The sequence below is a fragment of the Bison bison genome, unplaced genomic scaffold (genome assembly GCF_000754665.1).
Source record: "Bison bison bison isolate TAMUID 2011002044 unplaced genomic scaffold, Bison_UMD1.0 scf7180017864516, whole genome shotgun sequence".
In the NCBI taxonomy this organism is placed as follows: Eukaryota; Metazoa; Chordata; class Mammalia; order Artiodactyla; family Bovidae; genus Bison; species Bison bison.
In genome coordinates, this window is record NW_011495069.1 from 3,901,765 (window position 1) to 3,923,535 (window position 21,771).

Genomic DNA, 21,771 nt, shown 5'->3' on the forward strand with positions numbered 1-21,771 from the left:
AATATGCATTTCATATAACTGACATACCAACTTTTTAAATTAACTGAAGGACCACATATATGACAGTAGCTTTTAATACCAGATGTCAAATCTGATCTAACTCAAAAATAAATTCAAAAACTTTAATGCAAAGCAATTCATGTCAACTGTGTAACAGTGTGACTGTGTCACAGGATTTTGATTATCTCCTCTCTAAAGGCTAAGTTTACAAAGTCACGTGTCCTCATTTACGTACCATGTCTACACTTTAACGCAGTAACTGCATTTCTAGAAAGTTATTCTGTAACAGTAATCCCAAATCCAGAAAAGGGTTAAAATTCAATAAATTACTCACGATAGGAAAAACTGGAAACAACCTAGTGCTTATTAACTCCTCACATAAATAATGTTCACACGTATTCATTTTCTCAACAAAGACCCTATTTCTCACCCAACGTTCATTTCTGTAACTAGTATCATGCTCATCTACTCAGCTGCTCAAGTGCTGATTTCTGACATCCTCCTTTACTCTTCTTTCTCTCACGTCCCATATCCAAGCTCTCATCACATCCTGACTCTACTTTCAAAATATATAGCCAGCTCCACTACTCATCTCTTTCACTGCCACTGACTTACAGCAAGCCACCATTATTTGCCTGTATTACAATTAACCTCTTAAGTGATCTTCATGCTTCCCCCTCACAGCCACAGCCACCTAGCCTCATCAGTCTACGCTCTATATAGAAGCCAAAGTGACCTTTAAAAATAAAAAGTCAGCTCCTCTGCTCTTAAAGTTCCAATGGCTTTCTATCATATCTACATTAAAATCCAAAGTCTCTGCCCTGGTCTGTACCCTAAAATAGTCTGATGCCCCAGAGGCCATCTCTGGACCTTTGCACTGCTGTTTCTTCTACCAGAAATGCACTTTTCCTAAAATCTGCAATTGCACACCTTCATTTCTTAAGCTTCTACTTAAATGCCATGGTTTTCAGATAAAAGTTCCCTGGGAGGCCTAACTAAAGTAGGATGTCCAGCTATTCCCTATCCCTTTAGCTTGCCTCAAGGCATTTATAACCACCCAATAGGATATCTCACACACATACACAGATGCATACACTTAACTATTTTTCTATCTCACAAAAAAATAGGCTCCATAAGAACTGCAGGTTTAGTTTGCTCACTATATATTCCCAATACCTACAACAGTGTCTGACACACATTAAAAGCTTAAAAATTAATCTGTCAAACCTTGATTGAATGTTAAATTCTTAAAACAAAACAACATACAACCATTTATTATTTAAGACATGTTTCAAACAGCATAGGAAAAGCTAACCTTACAACATAAAGTGACAAATGAGAATAAAATACCTTATATAAAGCCTAAGACAGAGAAAAGAAAAAATATACCAAAAATTGGTTAGAGTAGATGCCTCTAGAAAGTCAGTCAAGATCACTAGAAATTTTCATTTTCTTATTTTTCCTAAATAAGTTAACGTTGAAGGTATCCTTTCAAAATTAGAAAAAATTATATGTTAAAGAGTTATGCCTGATAAAATTCTACAGCCTTTAACCTCAGAACTTTTTTTTTGGCCACACTGTGGAGCACCTGGGATTTTAGCTCCCCAGCCAGGGGCAGAGCTCATGCTCCCTATGACGGAAGCGTGTGGTCTCAACCATGGATCGCCAGGGAGACTCCCTAAGCTCAGGACTACAAACAAACAAACAAACTCTGGCCTGCAGGAAGCTGTGTCAGAAAAAAAATTAAAGATTATTTTTTAATGTAAGTTGAAGGTTCCCAATTAGTAGAGTGAGCAGACAGTTCATCATCCAAACTGAGTCCATTTTAGGAGTTGTAGAGGATTCAAAAAATAATTAACAGGTGGTTCAGCTGATTCATACAAGTGTAAACTGAGACTCGTTTTGAGCAAACCAAAAAAAATAGTTACCTTACTCATTACCCACATAACAAAGGTCTATCTCTTTAGAATGACCTTAAAACCTTCAAAACCCACTTTCTTCATCTCTACTTCTGCTACAAAACCTAACACACATCCCACACATGACTGACTACTTAGCATTCCACTAACCATGCCTCTAATTCCTAACTTCCTAGAAGGCCTTTTCTTCCCTTTTCTGTCTAGAAAAGTCCTGTATCTTCCACCTTACTGCCTCTTCCTCAACGAAGCATATAATAGCATGTTCATATCTCTAACTTTGGCCACCTGATGTGAAGAACTGACTCACTGGAAAAGACTCTGATGCTGGGAAGGATTGAAGGCAGGAGGAGAAGGGGAAGACACAGGATGAGATGGTTAGACGGCATCACCAACTTGATGGACATGAGTTTGAGCAAGCTCCAGGAGTTGGTGATGGACAGGGAAGCCTGGTGTGCTACATGGGGTTGTAAACAGTCGGACACAACTGAGCGACTGAAGTGAACTGATATCTCTAACTAAGGTTCTTAACCAGAGTCTTATGAATGGTCTGACGAACATCCGTAAAGTTCTGAAATTATTTCCAAACATTGGGTATATGCTCTTTTCTTAGGAGAATGCACTGCGACCATTTTCAGATTCTAAAAGTAGTTTATAACCAAACAGGTTAAGAATTATTGCTTTATTGTATCAGTTGGATTACAATTCTTTATTCTCTCACTACATTATGAGTTTCTTTAAAGCACCCTATCCTAGAAATAAATGGTTTGATGAAATAAAACATTAAAAAGATATGTCTGGGAATTCCCTGGCTGTCCAGTGGTTCAGACTCCACATATTCACTGCTGAGGGCTTGGGTTCAATCCCTGGTCAGGAAAATAAAACCCACAAGCAGTGCAGCACAGACAAAAAATAAAAAAACTCCACAATTCTCCCCTAAATTCCCTAGACTTACTGTAAGATTCCTGAAATCCACTTCTAATTTTACTATATTCATTCTCTTTCAAATTTCCAGTCATGTATGAATTTAAATCATTTAACATAAATATTTAAATTCCTTCCCATTAAAACCACTCTTTTCTAAACTTTCTGCATTTTTACATGCAAAGATTGAAAAAAAGTAAGATTAAAAATTTAAAGCAAAAAAGTAAAATTTATTAAAATTGAAAGGAAAATAGTAAAAAAAAAAAAATTAAAACTCAGTATCCTAGAAGAACCACAATATTTATGGAAGGCAGAAAAGGGAGGAGATCAAACACAGATGCATGAGTCAATCTACCTTAACAGAATGTTTCTTTCAATACCTACTTCTCACAGTAAGATAACAGGGGGAAAGATCTATTCACATCACATTATATACATCTAATTCTATTTGAGATTTTATTGAACGTTTTAGTCAAATGCATATCATGTACCAATCTAACACTGTTTATCAGAGCAAAGGTTCATGTGCAAAGCACACAGCATCTGACAAACAACCCTGAGGTAGGTACTCACCGTGCTGTACACTGCCGAGACAGCAGGAGTAAAGATTCGGTCCTCGAGTGGCTGCTGCACAGGTCCTCGAGGAATTCTAGGAGAGCGAGTTAAGGATCAGAGAACTCAAAAACGAACTGAGCAGTTAGAGCAAATTACGATCATAAAATCCTGTCACCGACCCAAGCTTTGTCATCCAATTAGTGGGGGTATCCACTTACTTACTTCTCCAGAGAAACTGGAAAACAAAGTATTTCAAATTTCCTAGTGTGATTAGATCAATCTCTCCAAAAGGGATTCCCATGATAACCATTCCATGGAAACTCAAAACAAATAAAAATCATACAAGCCTCCTAACTTTAGGCCCACGATGAGACTGTACCACCTTTACTTCTTAGAGAAAAAGACTAAGGAAGTATAAGCAGGATATTCAGGAAGATAAGACTAATTCATCAACGTGGAAATTACTGACAAAGACCAAGTCTGTTCCAACTACACAGGAATGGCATGTACAACTGTTTCCTTATGTTTCTATTTTAGCTACTACTTTTCCCATCTCTACCCATCAACTCTTCAGTTTTTAAAAAAGAGGCTCTCCACCACAATTTAGTTTAAAATATTTCAACATGTTGTCAGGATATTCTTCAAAAGAGTGTCATTTTATTCAGCTTCAAAACCGAAAGATTTAAGTTCTATCTGGTAAGGTGATATTTCACCTCTTTAAGAATGACAACCAAAAGAGTGGCACCAAAAGATTAACAGCAATTATCTCTGGATGACAGGATTACAAAACTGTATTATGTGCCTTTTCTACAATAAAAATAAGTTAATTTTTATAATTTAAATTTATTTTAAAAGACTACAAATGTAATAAACTCAAAATGAGACAGTATCCTTTCTTCAACAAATTAATTCTCACATCATGTTCCTTTTTAATTCAGTGAAACAGGAAGACAAAGTGACAGCTGCAAATATAACTGTGTAAGAATGACTACAAGTTGCCGAGGCCTAAAAGAATCATTAGAAATAAAATTCTTTATATCTAAGTTGCAACAGTTTACTGAGGTGAGAGAGGGAAAACCAAACAAAAAAACCCAATGCTTTAGTCATTCAATATTAATAACATTGTTACCAGTTTTTAGATAGTTCTTTAAATTTAGCAACCTCAGACAACAGCTGGATACCATGCCAAGGGCCCTCCCCTACACACAAAGAACTGATTTAAAATGCTGCACTGAGAAATAACAAAGGTAAACCATTCATAAAGGAACTGCTTCATCCAAAGAAACTATATACATATTTACGATGTAGAAAACATAAGCGTAACAAGTTTCAGAGCATAAGTCCTTACTATTAGCTTGTCAATTCTTTCAGAATGAAGACTATTCCTAGCTGAAATAAAACTTACTTTGAATTATGGTTCTGCATTGTGGTCACATGAATGGTAGAAAACATAAAACCTTTCTTTCTTCTGCAAAGCCAACTACTATTTTTTCAAGCTAGGGTCAACTGTCACTATGTGGGAATAAGTTCCAAGTGAGCTATCAGTAGTAGGCCCCAAGGGCTGAACCATACCTTTTCATCTTACAAGGAAAGGTTAAGGCTCAGGATTTCTATTAGTCACTTCATTGGCTAACAATATTACTGTAATTACCAGACTTCTAAAGAGACAATCATATATTTGGTCAACGTTCCAGTAACAAACATTCTTTTCCCTTGGTCACAAAGAGTACTCACTTCATTTATTTCCCTCTGAAAACTACCAACAGAATAAACTTAATATTAAAGTTTACTACCAGTTCCCATCAAGCTCCATATCTCCAGCATAAATCATTGAATGCTTACCTGCCTTTCAGCTCAATATAACAAGCAAACAGCTCCTCACAGTCCTATTTAAATTCTAATTCAAACAACGAGCAGTGTGTAATACGCATGAGCAATGCTCCAGAACACACTGTTTTCATTTTTCAAATCTCGTGGTTGAAATAATAGTACAACCACTTGACATTTCTGTGATTCAAACTGCTACGATTTATATTATGTCATTAGGAAATAAAAGCATAATCATTAGCAAGATTGGACAGCTGATATGCAATAGCTGAATTAATAAGACTTAAGCAGAAATACAAATGCAAAAAAAGTTCTAATTCCCCATTTTCTTTCTAATAAAAAATTAACAAGATCAATTTCAGAAACAAAACTTGAAGCTTAAAGAGCATTAAAACACGATAGAATTTAAATTGATTATTATAGTACTCACTACATAACTCTCCACACTAAATGTCAATAAGGTAGATAAAAAATTCTCAGAGACCAAATTTCATCAGGGAAATCCAAGGATCTATGAGATTACATAATGATCTGAACATTTCCTACTGTACCATGAAGGAAGGAGGGGGAACTATAATTATTTTTAACACAAATGTTTACTAACATTTCAAGAATGATGAACTCCACCAGGATGAGCTTCTAAATCTACGGCAATCATACCTGAAACTGGGTTTGACTCAAAAGTCAGAACCTCCTCAAAAGGCAGATTTTGACAAATCAGAAAACAAGTGGCTGAAACAAGCAGTGAAAGTCAATAGAAATACTCCTGCAGTTTGCTGAAATACGAACAGTCCATTTACAATTCCCAGGTGAATGTTCCTAAACTCTGCCCCACAACACTATAAGAAAAGCTGCTATCCTGATGCGCAGCATAAGCAATATTCTTAAAGTAACAGCCTCAAGTTAACACTGTCTCATTGCAAAAGAAAGCAAGGGTACAAATTCCTTTGCACAAACACTGCTTTAGAGAAGACACAGGCAACTAATTTCAACAGATACAAATAAACGAAAAGATCTTTTCTGCATTCTTATTTAACCTTTAAGGCAAAATAGTTACGTTAGTTGATCTATGCTTTCTTTACTTTCTCATTTCTACCTACTTTTGATAATGAAAAGGATAACTTCTATAACATACAAGAATAAGGGCAAAATTTCTGAACTATACTGTATTTCACAAGATACCACACACGATTTCTCAAAACAAACATTGTTTCAAATACAGATGGCTTTGGAAATTTCCCTTTAATATTAGTTCTGACCCATCAGGTATATGTCTTTCAAAAATTAAAGAAATACAATTTAAACAAACCAGCATATTTTGAAAACAACCCTAACAAAAGAAAACTAAACCTAGCTTTAAAAAGTAAATGCACTAAAGTGAATAAACACAGTCTACATAATTTTTAATTCTAAAAAAAAATCCTGTGTCACTGTTTATGATACAGAAAATGATCCAGATTCGTTCAGAATGTTTTAAAAAATAATTCAAGAATGTACAAAATTCTTTTTGAGTTTTTCAGATCTGTCACATATAGAAACTGATTAACCATCTCCTCCTGGGACAACTAGATAGACAAAGGCAAAAAATAAATAAATAACTGGATGCTCACCTCACAACATACACAAAACTTAACTCCAGTGTGGATCAAAAACCTAAATGTAGAACTAGGAAGTATAAACCTTTTAAAGGTAAATAACGGAATAAATCTACATGACCACATATGTGGCAATGAATTGCATAGGTATGACAGACACCAAAAGAACAGCAACCAAAAAAAAAAAAAAAAACCAGATAAATTGTACTTCAACAGAAATAAAACTTTCATACTTCAAAAGATACCATCAAGAAAGTGAAATGACAACCCACAGAATCGGAAAAACATTTGCAAGCAAGAATATGTGTGATGAGAGACTTTTATCCAGAAAGTATAAAGAATTCTTACAACTCAACAACTAAAACACAACCCAACTTTTTAAATGGGCAAAAGATCTGAACAGACATTTCTTCAAAGAAAATATACAAATAGCTAAAAACTACATGAACAGATGCTCAGTGTCACCAGGGAAATGCAAATCAAAACCATGATGAAACACCACTTCATACCCACTGGGAAGGCTACAGTGAAAAGTGTGGCCAGTGTGGGCCAGAGTACGCAGAAACCCGAGCCCTTATATACTGCTGGTGATAATAGGAAATAATACAGCCACCGTGAAAAACCACCTGACATTTCCTCAGAAGTGTAAACATTAAGTTGCACTATGACCCACCAACTTCACTCAAGTGAGTAGAATATACACAGTATAGTATGTCCTGGAAAAACTTGTGCATAAATAATTATATACATATATGCAGTATTATTTATAATAGCCAAAGGTGGAAACAAATCAGCTGATGAATAGAGTCTACACAAAATGCAGTATATAGTGGAAATCAATTTAGCAATAAAAAGAAATGGAATACGACTGACTCCTGAACAATGTGAGGGTCACAGACGTCGACCTAGCAGCACAGGCAAGGCCCACTTATAACCTCCCAGCTGGCCCCCACGTCCCCAGGCCCACATTCTCTGATCCAGTCAGCCAAGGACTGGGTAGTAGTCTGCTCTTTATTGGAAAAAGTTCACAAACAACAGACCCAGGGACTTCAAATCCATGTTATTCCAGGGGCAACTGTACTAACTGTACGTGTTACAACACGGATGAACCTTGCAAACAGCTAAGTGAAGGAAGTCAATCACAACATACTACCTCTTATGTAATTTTTATGAAATGTTCAGAATAAGCTATAAAGACAGAAAGACTAGCGATTGCTTGGGACTAGGAGGAATGGAGAGATATGAATTGACATATGAACTGAGGTAGTCAAGAGGTATAAGTTTCTTTCCAAGGTGATTAAATGTTCTAAAATTGACTATGGTAATGGTTGCATGGAGAAGGCAATGGCACCCCACTCCAGTGTTCTTGCCTGGAGAATCCCAGGGACCGGGGAGCCTGGTGGGCTGCCGTCTATGGGGTCGCTAAGAGTCGGACACGACTGAAGTGACTTAGCAGCAGTAGCAACATGCTGGGAAAATCGTCATAAAAGATAAGGGTGAGAGCTGTACTACTACAGACAATAGGAAAGTAAGAGAAGCAAATTCCAGAATGAAGCCTTCAGCTGACAGCAGTAAAGCATCCTCAGATGATTTCTATTTACCTAAACAGCATCAAAGACAGAGCATCTCAAACCCAAGCATGAAACTATGCCATGCTGCTGCTACTGCTGCCAAGTCACTTCAGTCATGGCCGACTCTGTGCGACCCCAGAGATGGCAGCCCACCAGGCTCCCTCGTCGCTGGGATTCTCCAGGCAAGAACACTGGAGTGGGTAAACTATGCTATAAGAAAAGATAAAAATAGATAAAAATGAATTAGAATTTGACATTCTCAAGTACAGGCACCAAACATGCAAAATATCCCAAAAAGAACACCTTGAATGATCGAAACTGGCAACTACAGAAATCTAAGGCCACAACCTTAGTAATTGTGGTATGGACAAAAGCAAAACAGAAACTGTATTCTCAAACCTAAACAATATGGACATATCTACTCCTACTTTAACTGAGGAATCTATGACAGAATATGATTAAAAAAAAAAAAGATACCAAGGCTGAGTGCTGAAGAATTGATGCTTTTGAACTGTGGTGTTGGAGAATATTCTTGAGAGTCTCTTGGACTGCAAGGAGATCAAACCAGTCCATCCTAAAGGAAATCAGTCCTGAATATTCACTGGAAGGACTGATGCTGAAGCTGAAACTCCAATACTTTGGCCACCTGATGTGAAGAGCTGACTCATTAGAAAAGCCCCTGATGCTGGCAAAGATAAGGCAGGGGGAGAAGGGGACGACAGAGGATGAGATGGTTGGATGGCATCACCGACTCAATGGACAAGAGCTTGAGCAAGCTCTGGGAGATGGAGAAAGACAGGGAGGCCTGGCATGCTTCAGTCCATGGGATGGCAAAGAGTTGGACACAACTGAGCGACTGAACAACCAATGTTTTAATACAAATTTTGCTTCAAAGCTGTTTCTATTTTGCCAATAAAAGTGCATTGAAATAAAACTAGCAATTTCAATATTTTTTTCAATTCAGTTTACTGTTAAGCTATTATTAATAATTCAGGTTCAAAATCCCTTATTGTAACTCAGAATTTTTCCATTGTTAGAGAGTCAATGCAGTGGCAAGCTATTCCTTATAGTATATAACATCTTCAGCAAGGTCTTAGGCAGCACTTTTTAATCAAATACATTAATACCTCTACTACAAAATATATGAATATTCAATTTCCTGTTTTTCTATCCAGAGTTTTTGCCAATTTCAGAAAAAAATTAGTTTCCCTAAGCTGTTTTGATTTTAGATTGCAAGCCTATATATCTTCTTTCCCATTGTGTTTTAGATTTAAACATCGATGGAAATCATCATTTTAATATTAACAACCGGAACCATTACATTGCGTTTTTTTAAAAAACAAATACAGAAACGTTAGTCTCCAAGTGCTTAGCCAGAAATAACCTTGTTCTGACTTTGGTTTTCTACCTCAGAACACAACTCACCACATATGACAAATTGATTTCCTGACAGTCACATTTAAATTTACCCAGAAACATACTCTACTTAGGGTTTTTGTTCATTTTTTATATATACAAAAAAAGACCAATACTGCCCCCCAAAAATGGCTGTTAATATTTGGTAATTCTGTTTTTAGTTTTTTGAAGAACCTCCATAAAATCCCATGGACAGAGGAGCCTGGTGGGCTGCAGTCCATGAGGTCGCTAAGAGTCGGACACGACTGAGCGACTTCACTTTCACTTTTCACTTTCATGCTTTGGAGAAGGAAATGGCAACCAGCTCCAATGTTCTTGCCTGGAGGATCCCAGGGATGGGGGAGCCTGGTGGGCTGCCATCTATGGGGTCGCACAGAGTCGGACACGACTGAAGCGACTTAGCAGCAGCAGCAGCAGACCAACTTACATTCCCACCTGTTGAAAGTGAAAGTCACTCAGTCGTGTCCAACTCTTGGAGACCCCATGGACATCCATGGCATTCTCTAGGCCATGGATAGCAATACTGGAGTGCTAGCCTGGAGTGGATAGCCTTTCCCTTCTCCAGGGGATCTTCTAACCCAGGGATCAAACCCAGGTCTCCCACATTGCCGGCGGATTCTTTACCAGATGAGCCCCAAGAATACTGGAGTGGGTAGCCTATCCCTTCTCCAGCTGATCTTCCCAACCCATGAATCAAACTGGGGTCTCCTGCACTACAAGTGGATTCTTTACCAACTGAGCTCTCAGGGAAGCCCTTCCCACCTGTTGAAGGGTTCCAAAAAGGAAACAATTACTGATGTAACAATAGGAATGAATCTCAAATGCTAATTAAGTGAAAGAAGCTAGACTCAAAATGGCTACGCATCCATTTACAAACACTCTGGCAAAAGCAAATCTATAGGGGCTACTAGGGTCTAGGGAAGAGTTTATCTTAAAAGAGATAACACTATATGATCCAGCAATTGCACGTTTGGGCATGCATTCAGACAAAAAAATATGCAAACCTGTGTTCACAGCAGCACTATTTACAATAGCCAAGACACATAAGTAAACTAAATGTCCATTTACGGATGAACTGGATAAACATATGGTATGTGTATACACACACACACACACAACACACAGGAAAACTATTCAGTCATAAAAAAAGAAAAACCAAAATAATGCCACTGCAGCAACATGGATGCAACTAGAGATTATTATATCAAGTGAAGTAAGTCAGAAAGAGAAATACATACATTGTATTACTTTATGTGGAATCCAAAATACTACATAAATGAACTTACCTACAAAACAGAAATAGATTCACAGAGAGAGAGGAGAGACATGGTTGCCAGGGGCAGAGGTGAGGCATGGACTGGGAATCTGAGACTAGCAGATGCAAACTATAATATATAGAATGGACAAAAAGGTCCTACTGCATAGCACAGGGAACCAGAGTCAATATCTACAATAAACGAAAATGGAAAGAATATCTATGACTGAATCACTTTGCTGTATAGCAGAAACTAATACAACACTGTAAATCAACTATTCTTTAACAAAATTAAAAAAAAAAAAGAAGGCACTGAAGGAATGTCACTGGGTGATGAATGTTTTCATTTTCAGTATGGCGGGGCTGCAGAACTCTGCATTTGTCAGAATTCATAAAACTATATGAGTTTCTCCAGAGGTTAAGCAATAGAGTCACTAAATGACTCAGCAATTTTGCTCCTAGATATATATGTAAGAGAAATAAAAATGTGTGCACACAAAACTAATACATGAACGTTCCTATCAGCATAGGAACTGATAGGATAGCATAGGAAATCAGCAGTATTTACAACAGCCTATTTACAATTTTCCTATGATAGCATAGGAAAATCAGCAGTATTTACAATAGCCAGAAAGTAGAAACAATGTTTCCATCAATTGATGGATGGACAAAACTGAGGTGTATTCATACAATGAATTTTATTTGGCAATTAAAAGAAAGGAAAATCCTGATATATACTACAACATGGATGAACCCCAAGTGAAAAAAAGTATACAAAACGCTAAGTAGTCAAAAAGTATAAAAGAAAGCGACTAGTGGATGCTTAGGCTGGAGAGGGCTGATGGAATGGGGAAGGAGGGACGCCTGCTGAAGTACCTAAGTTTCTTTTGGAAGTAATCTAAAATTAGGTTATAAGGCCATGGTGATAGTGAAACTAGTCTGTAAATATACCAAAAGTCAAGAAACTGTACATTTTAAATGGGTGAATTTTATTGTACGTGAGTATCTCAATAAAGTTGTTATTTAATTCTTGAACAAGTATTTAAAATATTAAAACTCCATGATGGGGCAAGCACTTTGTTTTGTCTACCATTCTATTCACAGACACTAGAATACTGCAGTAGAGTCATGAACTCAAAATGCTTCATCATCATCATCTAGTCCATTAGACATTTTTTTTTTAACATAGTGATTTTTTTTTTTTTGGCCATGCAACACAGCTTATGGGATCTTAGTTCCAACCAGGGATTGAACTCTGCCCCAGTAGTGAAAACTCCAAGTCCTAACCACTGGACCGCCAGGGAATTCCTTAGTCCACTAGACTTAAAAGAAGTATGGCCCATCCTAAAAATCTACATAGCAAAGAGAAACTTAATGCAACAGTAATAATAATAAACAGACTTCCCTGGTGCTCAGCTGGTCAACAATCCACCTGCAATGCGGGAGACCTGAATTGGGATCCCTGGGTTGGGAAGATCCACTGGAGAAGGGAAAGGCTACCCACTCCAGTATTCTGGCCTGGAGAATTCCATGGACTCTATAGTCCATGGGGTCACAAAGAGTCGGACACGACTGAGCGACTTTCACTTTCACTTTTTGGGCTTCCCTGGTGGCTCAGATGGTTAAGAATCCACCTGCAGTTCGGAAGACCTGGGGGTTCAATCCCTGGGTTGGGAAGATCCCCTGGATAAAAGAACTGGCTACCTACGTGAGTATTCTGGCCTGGAGAATTCCATGGACAGAGGAGCCTGGTAGGCTACAGTCCATGGGGTCGCAAAGAGTCAGACACGACTGAGTGACTTAAAAAAATAAATAAATAAAGCAGGTACCCCCACAGAAAAATGGGTAGCTGATTTTGTGCAATGAACTGAATTTCTTTCAATGGCAGGATCTTATACTATTCTGAACCCTGCCAAATAACCATGCAATATGGAAATCTGCTCAGCCAGCTTCTTGACACAACTCCTGACAAACTTTTCTCTTCAGTAACAGCTGGGAAAGATCCTTCTCTATCCACACTGAACAAACCCAAGCCACAGCACACTTACTTAAACCAGTGGACCAATACTGCTTGTCAATACACCAAAGGGGAGATTAGAGTACCTTGGAATAAGTCAAAGTATGTGTGTACACTAGAAAAACAATAACAAAGAAATCCACATTTAACAGAAGAAATGACTTCACAAAATAAAGAATCATCAACAATGAGAAACACATCAAATTATCCTTGGCAGGTCCTTAGTGCTCTGAGGACCTAACATCAAATGCAGAGATTTAATAACTGAGTACACTCTACTCCACAGGAAAACTCTGTTAATAGAGCACCGCTGATATTAATAAATCTTTTTGTCTATTCCAGGAAAAACACTCAACTTTTAACCACTTGTGGAGAGGCAGATGTGGTATAATCCTGTCAGAGTAAAGTGGAAGGGAGACAATTTTTTATTACCAATGCAACCATGGCTTGTATAAGCTTTCTTTCTTTACTTCAAAACTAAGCTTATTAATACATTCACCCTGTCTGTAATAAATATTCTCCACCTGTGTTTTCTTTCCATCTGAAATTGTCACAAAGTCATGTCTGATTCATTCTGCACATAACTGTAAGTAATCAATCATTTGAATATAAACACAATACATCTGTACCTATTTAATTTCATCATACAGATTCCGATTTAATTTCATTTCGAAATCTAATCTGACACTCAATTTTTTCATCTAAATTCCGTAGTAGTCTTTACAAGGATAAGAATTTCATCTTAATTTAAATCACTGGTGGAAAATTATTAAGCAAGTCAGAATTAAAGAAAGAGCACTATGATACTCCAGAAGCCCCTTCTTGGCCAGAGGCAATGGAGAAAGACCCCTTGTTGGTCAGAGAGTATTAGCGGAATTCCAAAGAAGCAAACTGGAGGGGGAGATCTCTAATTTTCTGTATAAACTTATAGAAGTCCCAGGCTCACCCTCAGAGTTGTACATAAATGGAACAGATACAAAGCAGCATTTTAAAAGCTCTGAAAACAAATAGATTAAAACCACCCCCCAAAGAGACACAAAACAAACTTGAGCCCTGAGCCTAACCAAGTTAACTGTCTATTAAAAAAAAAAAAAACTTTTAATCTCAATTCTCCATGGATTGTAAAGGACCCAGAATCTACAAAACACAAATTTTTAAACATTCAGGATACAATCTGAAATTATTTAAAATATAAATACAGTAAAATATAACCAATTATCAAGAACATGAAATCAAATCTAACAGGGTTGACTGCCTAGAAAAGTACTCCACAAATGATTCAGAATTTATACAACTTAACATTTAGTGTCTAGGACACAATCCAAAATTATCTGACATACAAAGAACCAAGCAAATCTAACCAATTCTTAGAAGACAATTAATACACGCCAATCTTGAAAAGACTCCGATGTTACTTGCTAGAATTACCAAGCACAGAACATAAAAGCAATTATTTTAACTATGCTCCAAGAGGTAAAGGTAGACCCATCTGAAGTGAAGGGAGAGACAGAAATCAGCAGCAGGTTGATACAAACTATAAAAAAGAACCAAGTGGAAATTTTGGACCTGAATGATACAATATCTTTTAAAAAAATCATCGGGTGGTATCAGTAACAGAATAGAGACGACAGAAGAGTCAGTTAATCAGAAAATAGATGAACAAAAGAAATAAAGAAGAAAAGTGATTAATAAAAATAACAAGGAGATAAGGAGGCAAAGGTGAAAAACTACATATGGAAGTTTACAATGGGAAATTAGAAGTTGTTAATGTAACCCATGGGCCAGCAAACTTTTTCCTAAGAGCCAAATAGTAAATATTTGTGCATACATGGTATCTGTACGAGCCTGCTCACCTACACTGCTGCAATGCAAAAGCAGCTACAGGTAACACGGAAAATGAATGGCTCTGGTGTGTTCCCATAAAGCTCATTTACAAAAATAGGCAGCTGGGTAGTGGATCATAGGTTGCCTACCCTTAATTTAATCTAATAAAAGAGCTTTCCCCAATACTTTGTACAAGACTACCCATTTAAGATAATAAATGCTCAGTTATCTAATATCTGATAATACACACCTTAATTTTCCAAACATTAATTAAATTCATCCATGATGAAGATGGAAGAAGAGTTATAGCACTATGTTAACAGACTGATGCTAGTGAGATTCTTGAAATTATCATTAGCAAAACAATGGTATTATCTGAAAAACTTAAGAGTGTATATGGTTTAAACTCAGATTGCTGCTAAGTCACTTCAGTTGTGTCCAACTCTGTGCAACCCCATGGACTGCAGCCCACCAGGCTCCTCCATCCATGGGATTTTCCAGGCAAGAGTACTGGAGTGGGCTGCCATTGCCTTCTCCAAAACTCAGATTAGTTTTTAACTAAAACAAATTCTGATATGTCAATAGTCACCTATAATTGCTATTTCTGTAACAATTACAGTGAATCCTTAACTACTTTTATTCCATAATCTCAATTTGTAGTAGCAGTAATAATAATAAAAACAAAAGGGAAGACAAATGAAATGTCAGAAGAAAAAATAATTTTAACATATTCACCCATATTAAAAGAAAAAGGAAGACATACTTCCTTTCGATTCTCTTTCCTATCTAAACCACCTTCAACAGTAACAAAAATTAATATTAAAGTCAACTATCTCATACTGTGCTGTTCATTCTGAACTTACTGTTCTAAAGAAAAAATATTTGCATGTATTTCTTAAAAATCTGTATTTATAAAAATACACTCCCTATAGTACACTACCTCACTAATGCTCTTTTCAACGCTACTTTTTTTTTTCCTGTTTTAAGAGGGCTATAGAAAATTATAAAGAATTCTCAAGGATACAGTGAAGGTCACTCACTTCACCTGGAGCAGGAGGAGTGAACAGTGACTGTAAGGACTAGCTAATAGTAGTGAAAAGGTGAAAGAGAAGAGGAAAGAAGAATGAACAAGTAAGATCCATTTCCCATTTTTTCAGTGACCAAAATCCTACTTTCCTGCCTAAGAGCAAACTCACCACAGAATTTCCTAATGCGCTGTGCTTTAGAGACCCTGCAGTCAGACAACCTTGGGTCCCATTCCTAGCTTCAGCCCTTAGTACACTGTGTAGTCATAGTTAATATCTGAACAGCAGCACCCTCAATTATAAAATGTAACAGTAAAACATTCATAAATTGCTCTGAGGATTAACTGAATCAGTACAGGATACACTCCCTGCACAATGCCTGCCTGGCATTTTACATTCAATCCCTGTTAATTCCCTATTCTAGCTCCCAAATCATAAGCAATATGATACAAATGGTCTGAAAAGTGGCATTAGAAGGACAAATGCAAGAAGCTAGTTTTTAAGCAGCTAGTCACTGCAATCATTCGTTTTCAACAAGTATTTTCTGAGTAGCTACAAAGTAGTAAATAAAATAGGTACTGGGGGTAAATAGACAGAAAGTCAGTGAACAAACCAGATAATTTAAATGGTGAAACTGGTACGACAATAAAAAGAATATGACAAGTGAGTAACAGTATTCTGGATAAGTTAGAAGAGATAACATCTAAATTGGGATCTGAAAGATCCAAATTATACATTCTACAAAAAGCAAGGGAAAGAGCATTGCAGGAAGAGGGCATCATATGCAAAGGCCAGCAGAGGAAAAGGGCTGTGCTCCAAGATCATGAAACTAGATGGAGCTGGGGAAGAGACTAAAGGTTTGGGATTAGCAAATGCAAACTATCACAGACTCAGAATGGATAAACAACAAGATCCTACTACACAGCACAGGATATACTCAACATCCTGCACTAAACCATAATGGAAAAGAGTGAAAAAGAGCACACAAACACATGTATAACTGAATCCCCGATGTACAACAGAAATTAACACTACACTGTCAATCAACTATACTTCAATAAATTTTTTCAAAAATGATATTGAGACTAGAGTGAAGGGAGTGTTCAGGGAACGGTAATCACAGTTGGGAAACTCAAGCAGGAGCTATATCATTTCAACTTGAGTAGGGCCTATTAAGGGCTTCCCTGGTGTTTCTGCTGATAAAGAACCTGCCTGCCAATGCAGGAGACGCAAGAGAGGTAGGTTTGATCCCTGGGTCAGGAAGATGCCCTGGAGGAAGAAATGGCAACCCGCTCCCGTATTCTTGCCTTAAAAGTCCCCTGGACAAAGGAGCCTGGCAGGCTGCAGTCCATGGGGTTGCAGAGAGTCAGACATAACTAAGGGACCGTATGCACGCACACGCACACGGCTTGTTAAACAATATGAACTCTAAGATCAACAGGCGACACTGGCAGAGCTTAAACAGAGGAAGGGCAAACCTGAACAGTATTTTTTGAAGACCATTCTACTGATGAAAAAATGAAATAAGAAGACAGTTAGGAGACTGTAGCAGTTGTCTAGATAAGAGATGACTGTGGCCTAGAAGAGAGTAGGATAGTAGACATAAATGGAGAGAAGGCCAAGTTTAAATAGTAAAAGCAACAGGGTTTGCTACTGCGTAAGAGTGGAGAGACAAAGGAAAATAATAATCCAAGAACGGTTTACAGATGTTCTACCTTGAGCAGTTAGGAAGAGAGCAGTACTATTTAGCAAGGAGAGAAGGATCCTTCTCAAGCAACCTGAGAAGGATCAGGTTGAAGTGGAGGTGAAAAGGAAATCAAGAGGTCTGAAATGCCAATTGGAAATCCAAGAGATGTAAATATACCAATCGAACACATGCATTCTTAAGTCAGGCTAAAAATCTGATCCAAAGATACAGAAATTTAAAAGTCATCAACATGAAAGTAGTTAGACCCGAGAGAAAGACACAAAGGACCACAGCCATGAGGGTGAGACAATGGAAGAATCAACAAAGGACCCTGCCAAGGTAGGAGGAAAGCCACCAGATTCAGTACCCCAGGAGTACCCCAGGACCACCTCATTATTCATGGAAGTGCAATGAACACTGCATCCATAACACTCTTAACTGTTGACACGCCAGGACCAACTTGCCAGCCCTCCAGGAAGTCTTGAGAATCAAGTTTTAGACCACATGGGATGCTCGCTCTAGCCAACACACTGCTCAAGTCGCCTCAGCATTCAAAAAATAAAGTATGAATAAATGGAAACTATCTCCCCTAGAACTTAAATAAAACATTTAAGGCATTTAATGGTATCTGGCCAACAATGAACCTGAACAAACATCAGCTATCATGGCAGGTATTTTAAAAACTCTCTTATTTTGAAAATGTCTTAGTGTTTGCAGTCACAAGTCTCATTGACTGATGGGGGAAATTAATACGCTTTTTACTAGCAAAACTTGTATCTAAAGTCTACCATCCACTTGAAATTTTTTGAGTAAATCCTATTTTCCCCTAAAAAAAAAAGATTTGATAAACAATGGCAATATAAAATACCAAACACCACCACTTAGAAAATAAATAATTCTCCTTTCCCTGTAGTCATCATTCTTAATAATATCAGTATACTGGAAACATCTGTAATCAATTCACCGACTTGCAAATACACAGCCGACAAGAACTGCAAAGCATTCTGCAACTCTGTCACCTGACTCAGAGTCACCCAGGAGGGCCGGTCCCCAGGTGATACATAATGAACAAATAAAAACTACACACCAACTTTCAATCTCAAAGCCCCAAAATGGATTATCTTTAGATTTTGGCTAAAATAATACCAACAAGAAGAATACAAATTTTAACATCATTATAATTTACTTTCCATACTCAACAAAAATGTCCTAACAAAGGAACTTCTCTGGCCATCCAGTGGTTAAAACACCCATCGCTTCCACTGTAGGGGACACAGGCTCCATTCTGACTGGGGAACTGAGATCCCAGCAGGCCCTGCAGTGTTGGGGGGCAGCGGGGAATGTCTTGGCAGACAAAAAAATACTACAAACTTTCACAACTCTAAACATAATTTCTTAGGATATTAGACCCATAAGAAGTCACCATTATTTTATTTGGTGATTCTAAGGTATGGCGTTAACTAGAGGTAATATTTTTCCTGTCTCATGCTGCTGCTGCTGCTAAGTCGCTTCTGCTGTGTCCGACTCTGTGCGACCCCATAAACGGCAGCCCACCAGGCTCCCCCGTTCCTGGGATTCTCCAGGCAAGAACACTGGAGTGGGTTGCCATTTTCTTCTCCAATGCATGAAAGTGAAAAGTGAAACGGAAGTCATTCAGTCATGTCCGACTCTTAGCGACCCCATGGACTGCAGCCTACCAGGCTCCTCCGTCCATGGGATTTGCCAGGCAAGAGTACTGGAGTGGGGTACTCATGCTAGACCCATCCAATTCCCAGAAAGTTTCCTTTCTTTCTTAAAACAGTCAGGGGCATTTCAACATAAAATTCTTGAAAGATTTTATGTTATATAGAATGCACATAGCCAAGATGACTGCCTTTCATAAATTCCAGGCCTAAGTAATTACTATACATTCAGTATCACATGTTTAAATTTACTAGTCTTTAAAAAAATTTTTCTTTAAACCAATCATGTTCTTCAAAGATGACCTATTTTCAAAAGTGATTTTGAGTATGTAGCCACCACCACCCCTCCACCACCAGTATACTACTGTATACAAACATCCCAATTCTCTCTCCTGTTACTCCATTTCCAATGGTTACAGCCCCACACCAATTCTATTCCTATGAGTAACATCTGCAAAGATGCATATAATTATTCTATCAAAAGTCAATATGTTACATATTAATAAATTCTACTGTATTAAGCATTTTTTTAATTCAAGAAAAAAAATTACACTGGTTAAAATGGGTCAGGGAATTCTCTGGTGGTACAGTGGTCAGGACTTGACACTTTCACTGCCTTGGCCTTGGGGTTCAATTCTCAGTTGGGGAACTAAGATCCTGCTAACCGTGCAGCACAACCAAAAAAATAAATACATAAAACAGTAAAATGGGAAGATCTATTCTGCCTCTACTGTGACGCAGCAGCAGTCTAATTATTAACTAATGTGCAGTCTGATTGCTGCCGCTCAGTTTCAGCCTATACATACTTCAATTTCCTCTACATGGCCCCAGTAATTTTCCTAGAAGCCATCCGTAGTCTCCCCTTCCCACAAGCCATGGCCACCACTTCAGTTCAGATCTTCACTTCCTAGCTGCAGGAGCTGCCTAGGCTTCCTGAGGAGAGGCCTCCTCTTCAGTTTATACAGAATGGTATCAGATCAACGATCGTGGACCATACTGTGGTTCATCAATGGACAGTCAAGGGCTCCCCAATTTTTTTTTTTTTTTAAACTCCAAATCCTGTAATTTGATTACCACCACAATTTGGGTGCTGTCCTATATAATTTTTATTTCCCATGCCCTAAAATAAAACCTCTCCTAAGGAACAAATGCTAGGCTCTTTCCTGTTTGATCCTGCAACTGCCAAAACCTGGAATGTCTTCCCTTCTTTCCTCCACTAATCTAAATCCATTCAACTCCAAACTATCATCCATTCAACTCCAAACTATTACCTGGATTAAATTCCATGCTTCCTGGCTTTGTATAGTAAGAGATCCTACATTGCTTCCTTTCACTTAGCTTCAGTTATCCTTATTATAGTAGGTATTTCATAAATGGTACCTTCTGTGAGAGACTACTTTTCTTTCTTATTATATCTTATGCTAACATCCTTTCTCCACCTAGACAAAAGACTTTATAAGACTTCCTCATTGAATAATTCACACAAGCAAATTAGTCCCAAAGCTAATTAGAATCCAATGCTGTTTGCGTCTCTTTTTCTCTTGATAAAGGCTTTTAGGGTAGGGATTACCCTGCCAAAATATGTCTCGGTCCAAATAACCGAAACGATCACTTTCTCATATGAAGACTGGATAAAAGGATATGGCACTTAAGTCAGTCCAAGCAGATCCCAAAAGAACACAGTATTACTTCAATCATCAAACCAATGTATCTAAATATTAATACTAAATCAAAGCACCTAAATCCTAAATACCTTGCCTCTCTTCCAGCCAGCCCAGACGCAGGCACCACAGATCACACTCAGGAGAGGCACCAACAATGCAGAGGATCCAAGTTAAAGAAAGATTCTAAGTATGCAGAGAGAAGGAAATAGGAGAAGGAAGGAAGAAAACAAACGAAAGAACTGGACAAAGAAATAAGTGCAGATTCCCCCACTTTTCCTTACCCACTCACGTTCCCTGGGAGGAAGCACATTAAGAATGGAAACTGAACCACTTTTAGGAAAACTAATATCTGACTGTGAATCTTGATTTCAATACCTCTCAACTCAGCAAAGTCACTTCACCTCTTCAAACCTCACTTTCCTCATAAATGGTAACAGCTGTCACACAGAACCATTATGAAGATGAAGTAGGATGACCCTAAAATATGGCAGACACTCAACTGTTTCTGAACCCTATGTCTTTGATTTTCACACTATACTTTAAAAAGAAAAAGTAAATAAGGAAAAAAGTCTTCCTAAAAGAGGAAAGAAATGAAAGAGTATTTACAAGGCTATGCTACAAGTAAATATCATCTATGATACAACGGTCAGAAGTATTAATACACATTAAATCTAGCAGAAAAGCAGACCATTCTGACAAACATTCTATGTCATAAGAACGAACTCTGAGGACTTTGTTGGTGGTCCAGTGGTTAAGAGTACAAGCTTCCAATGCAGGGCGTATAGGTTCCTGGTTGGGGAATTAAGATCCCAC

General features: G+C 37.8%; 1 protein-coding gene across 7 annotated transcripts in view; it reads right to left on the reverse strand.

Annotated features, from left to right (window-relative positions):
* EIF4G3 (eukaryotic translation initiation factor 4 gamma, 3) overlaps positions 1-21,545 on the reverse strand; it is a 291,147-nt gene extending 269,602 nt beyond the window's left edge. For 3 of the 7 annotated variants that reach the window (XM_010829973.1, XM_010829974.1, XM_010829972.1), the window contains exons 1-2: positions 21,240-21,544; positions 3,414-3,489 (exon numbers count right to left, since the gene is read on the reverse strand). In XM_010829973.1, coding sequence (XP_010828275.1) covers positions 3,414-3,489; positions 21,240-21,268 — 105 coding nt within the window. In that variant the 5' untranslated portion in view covers positions 21,269-21,544. Of the gene's footprint in view, positions 1-3,413; positions 3,490-21,239 lie in introns of all 7 variants that reach the window. The other 4 variants (XM_010829978.1, XM_010829977.1, XM_010829975.1 and 1 more) reach the window with 4 other exon arrangements.
* Positions 21,546-21,771: the final 226 nt, after the last annotated feature.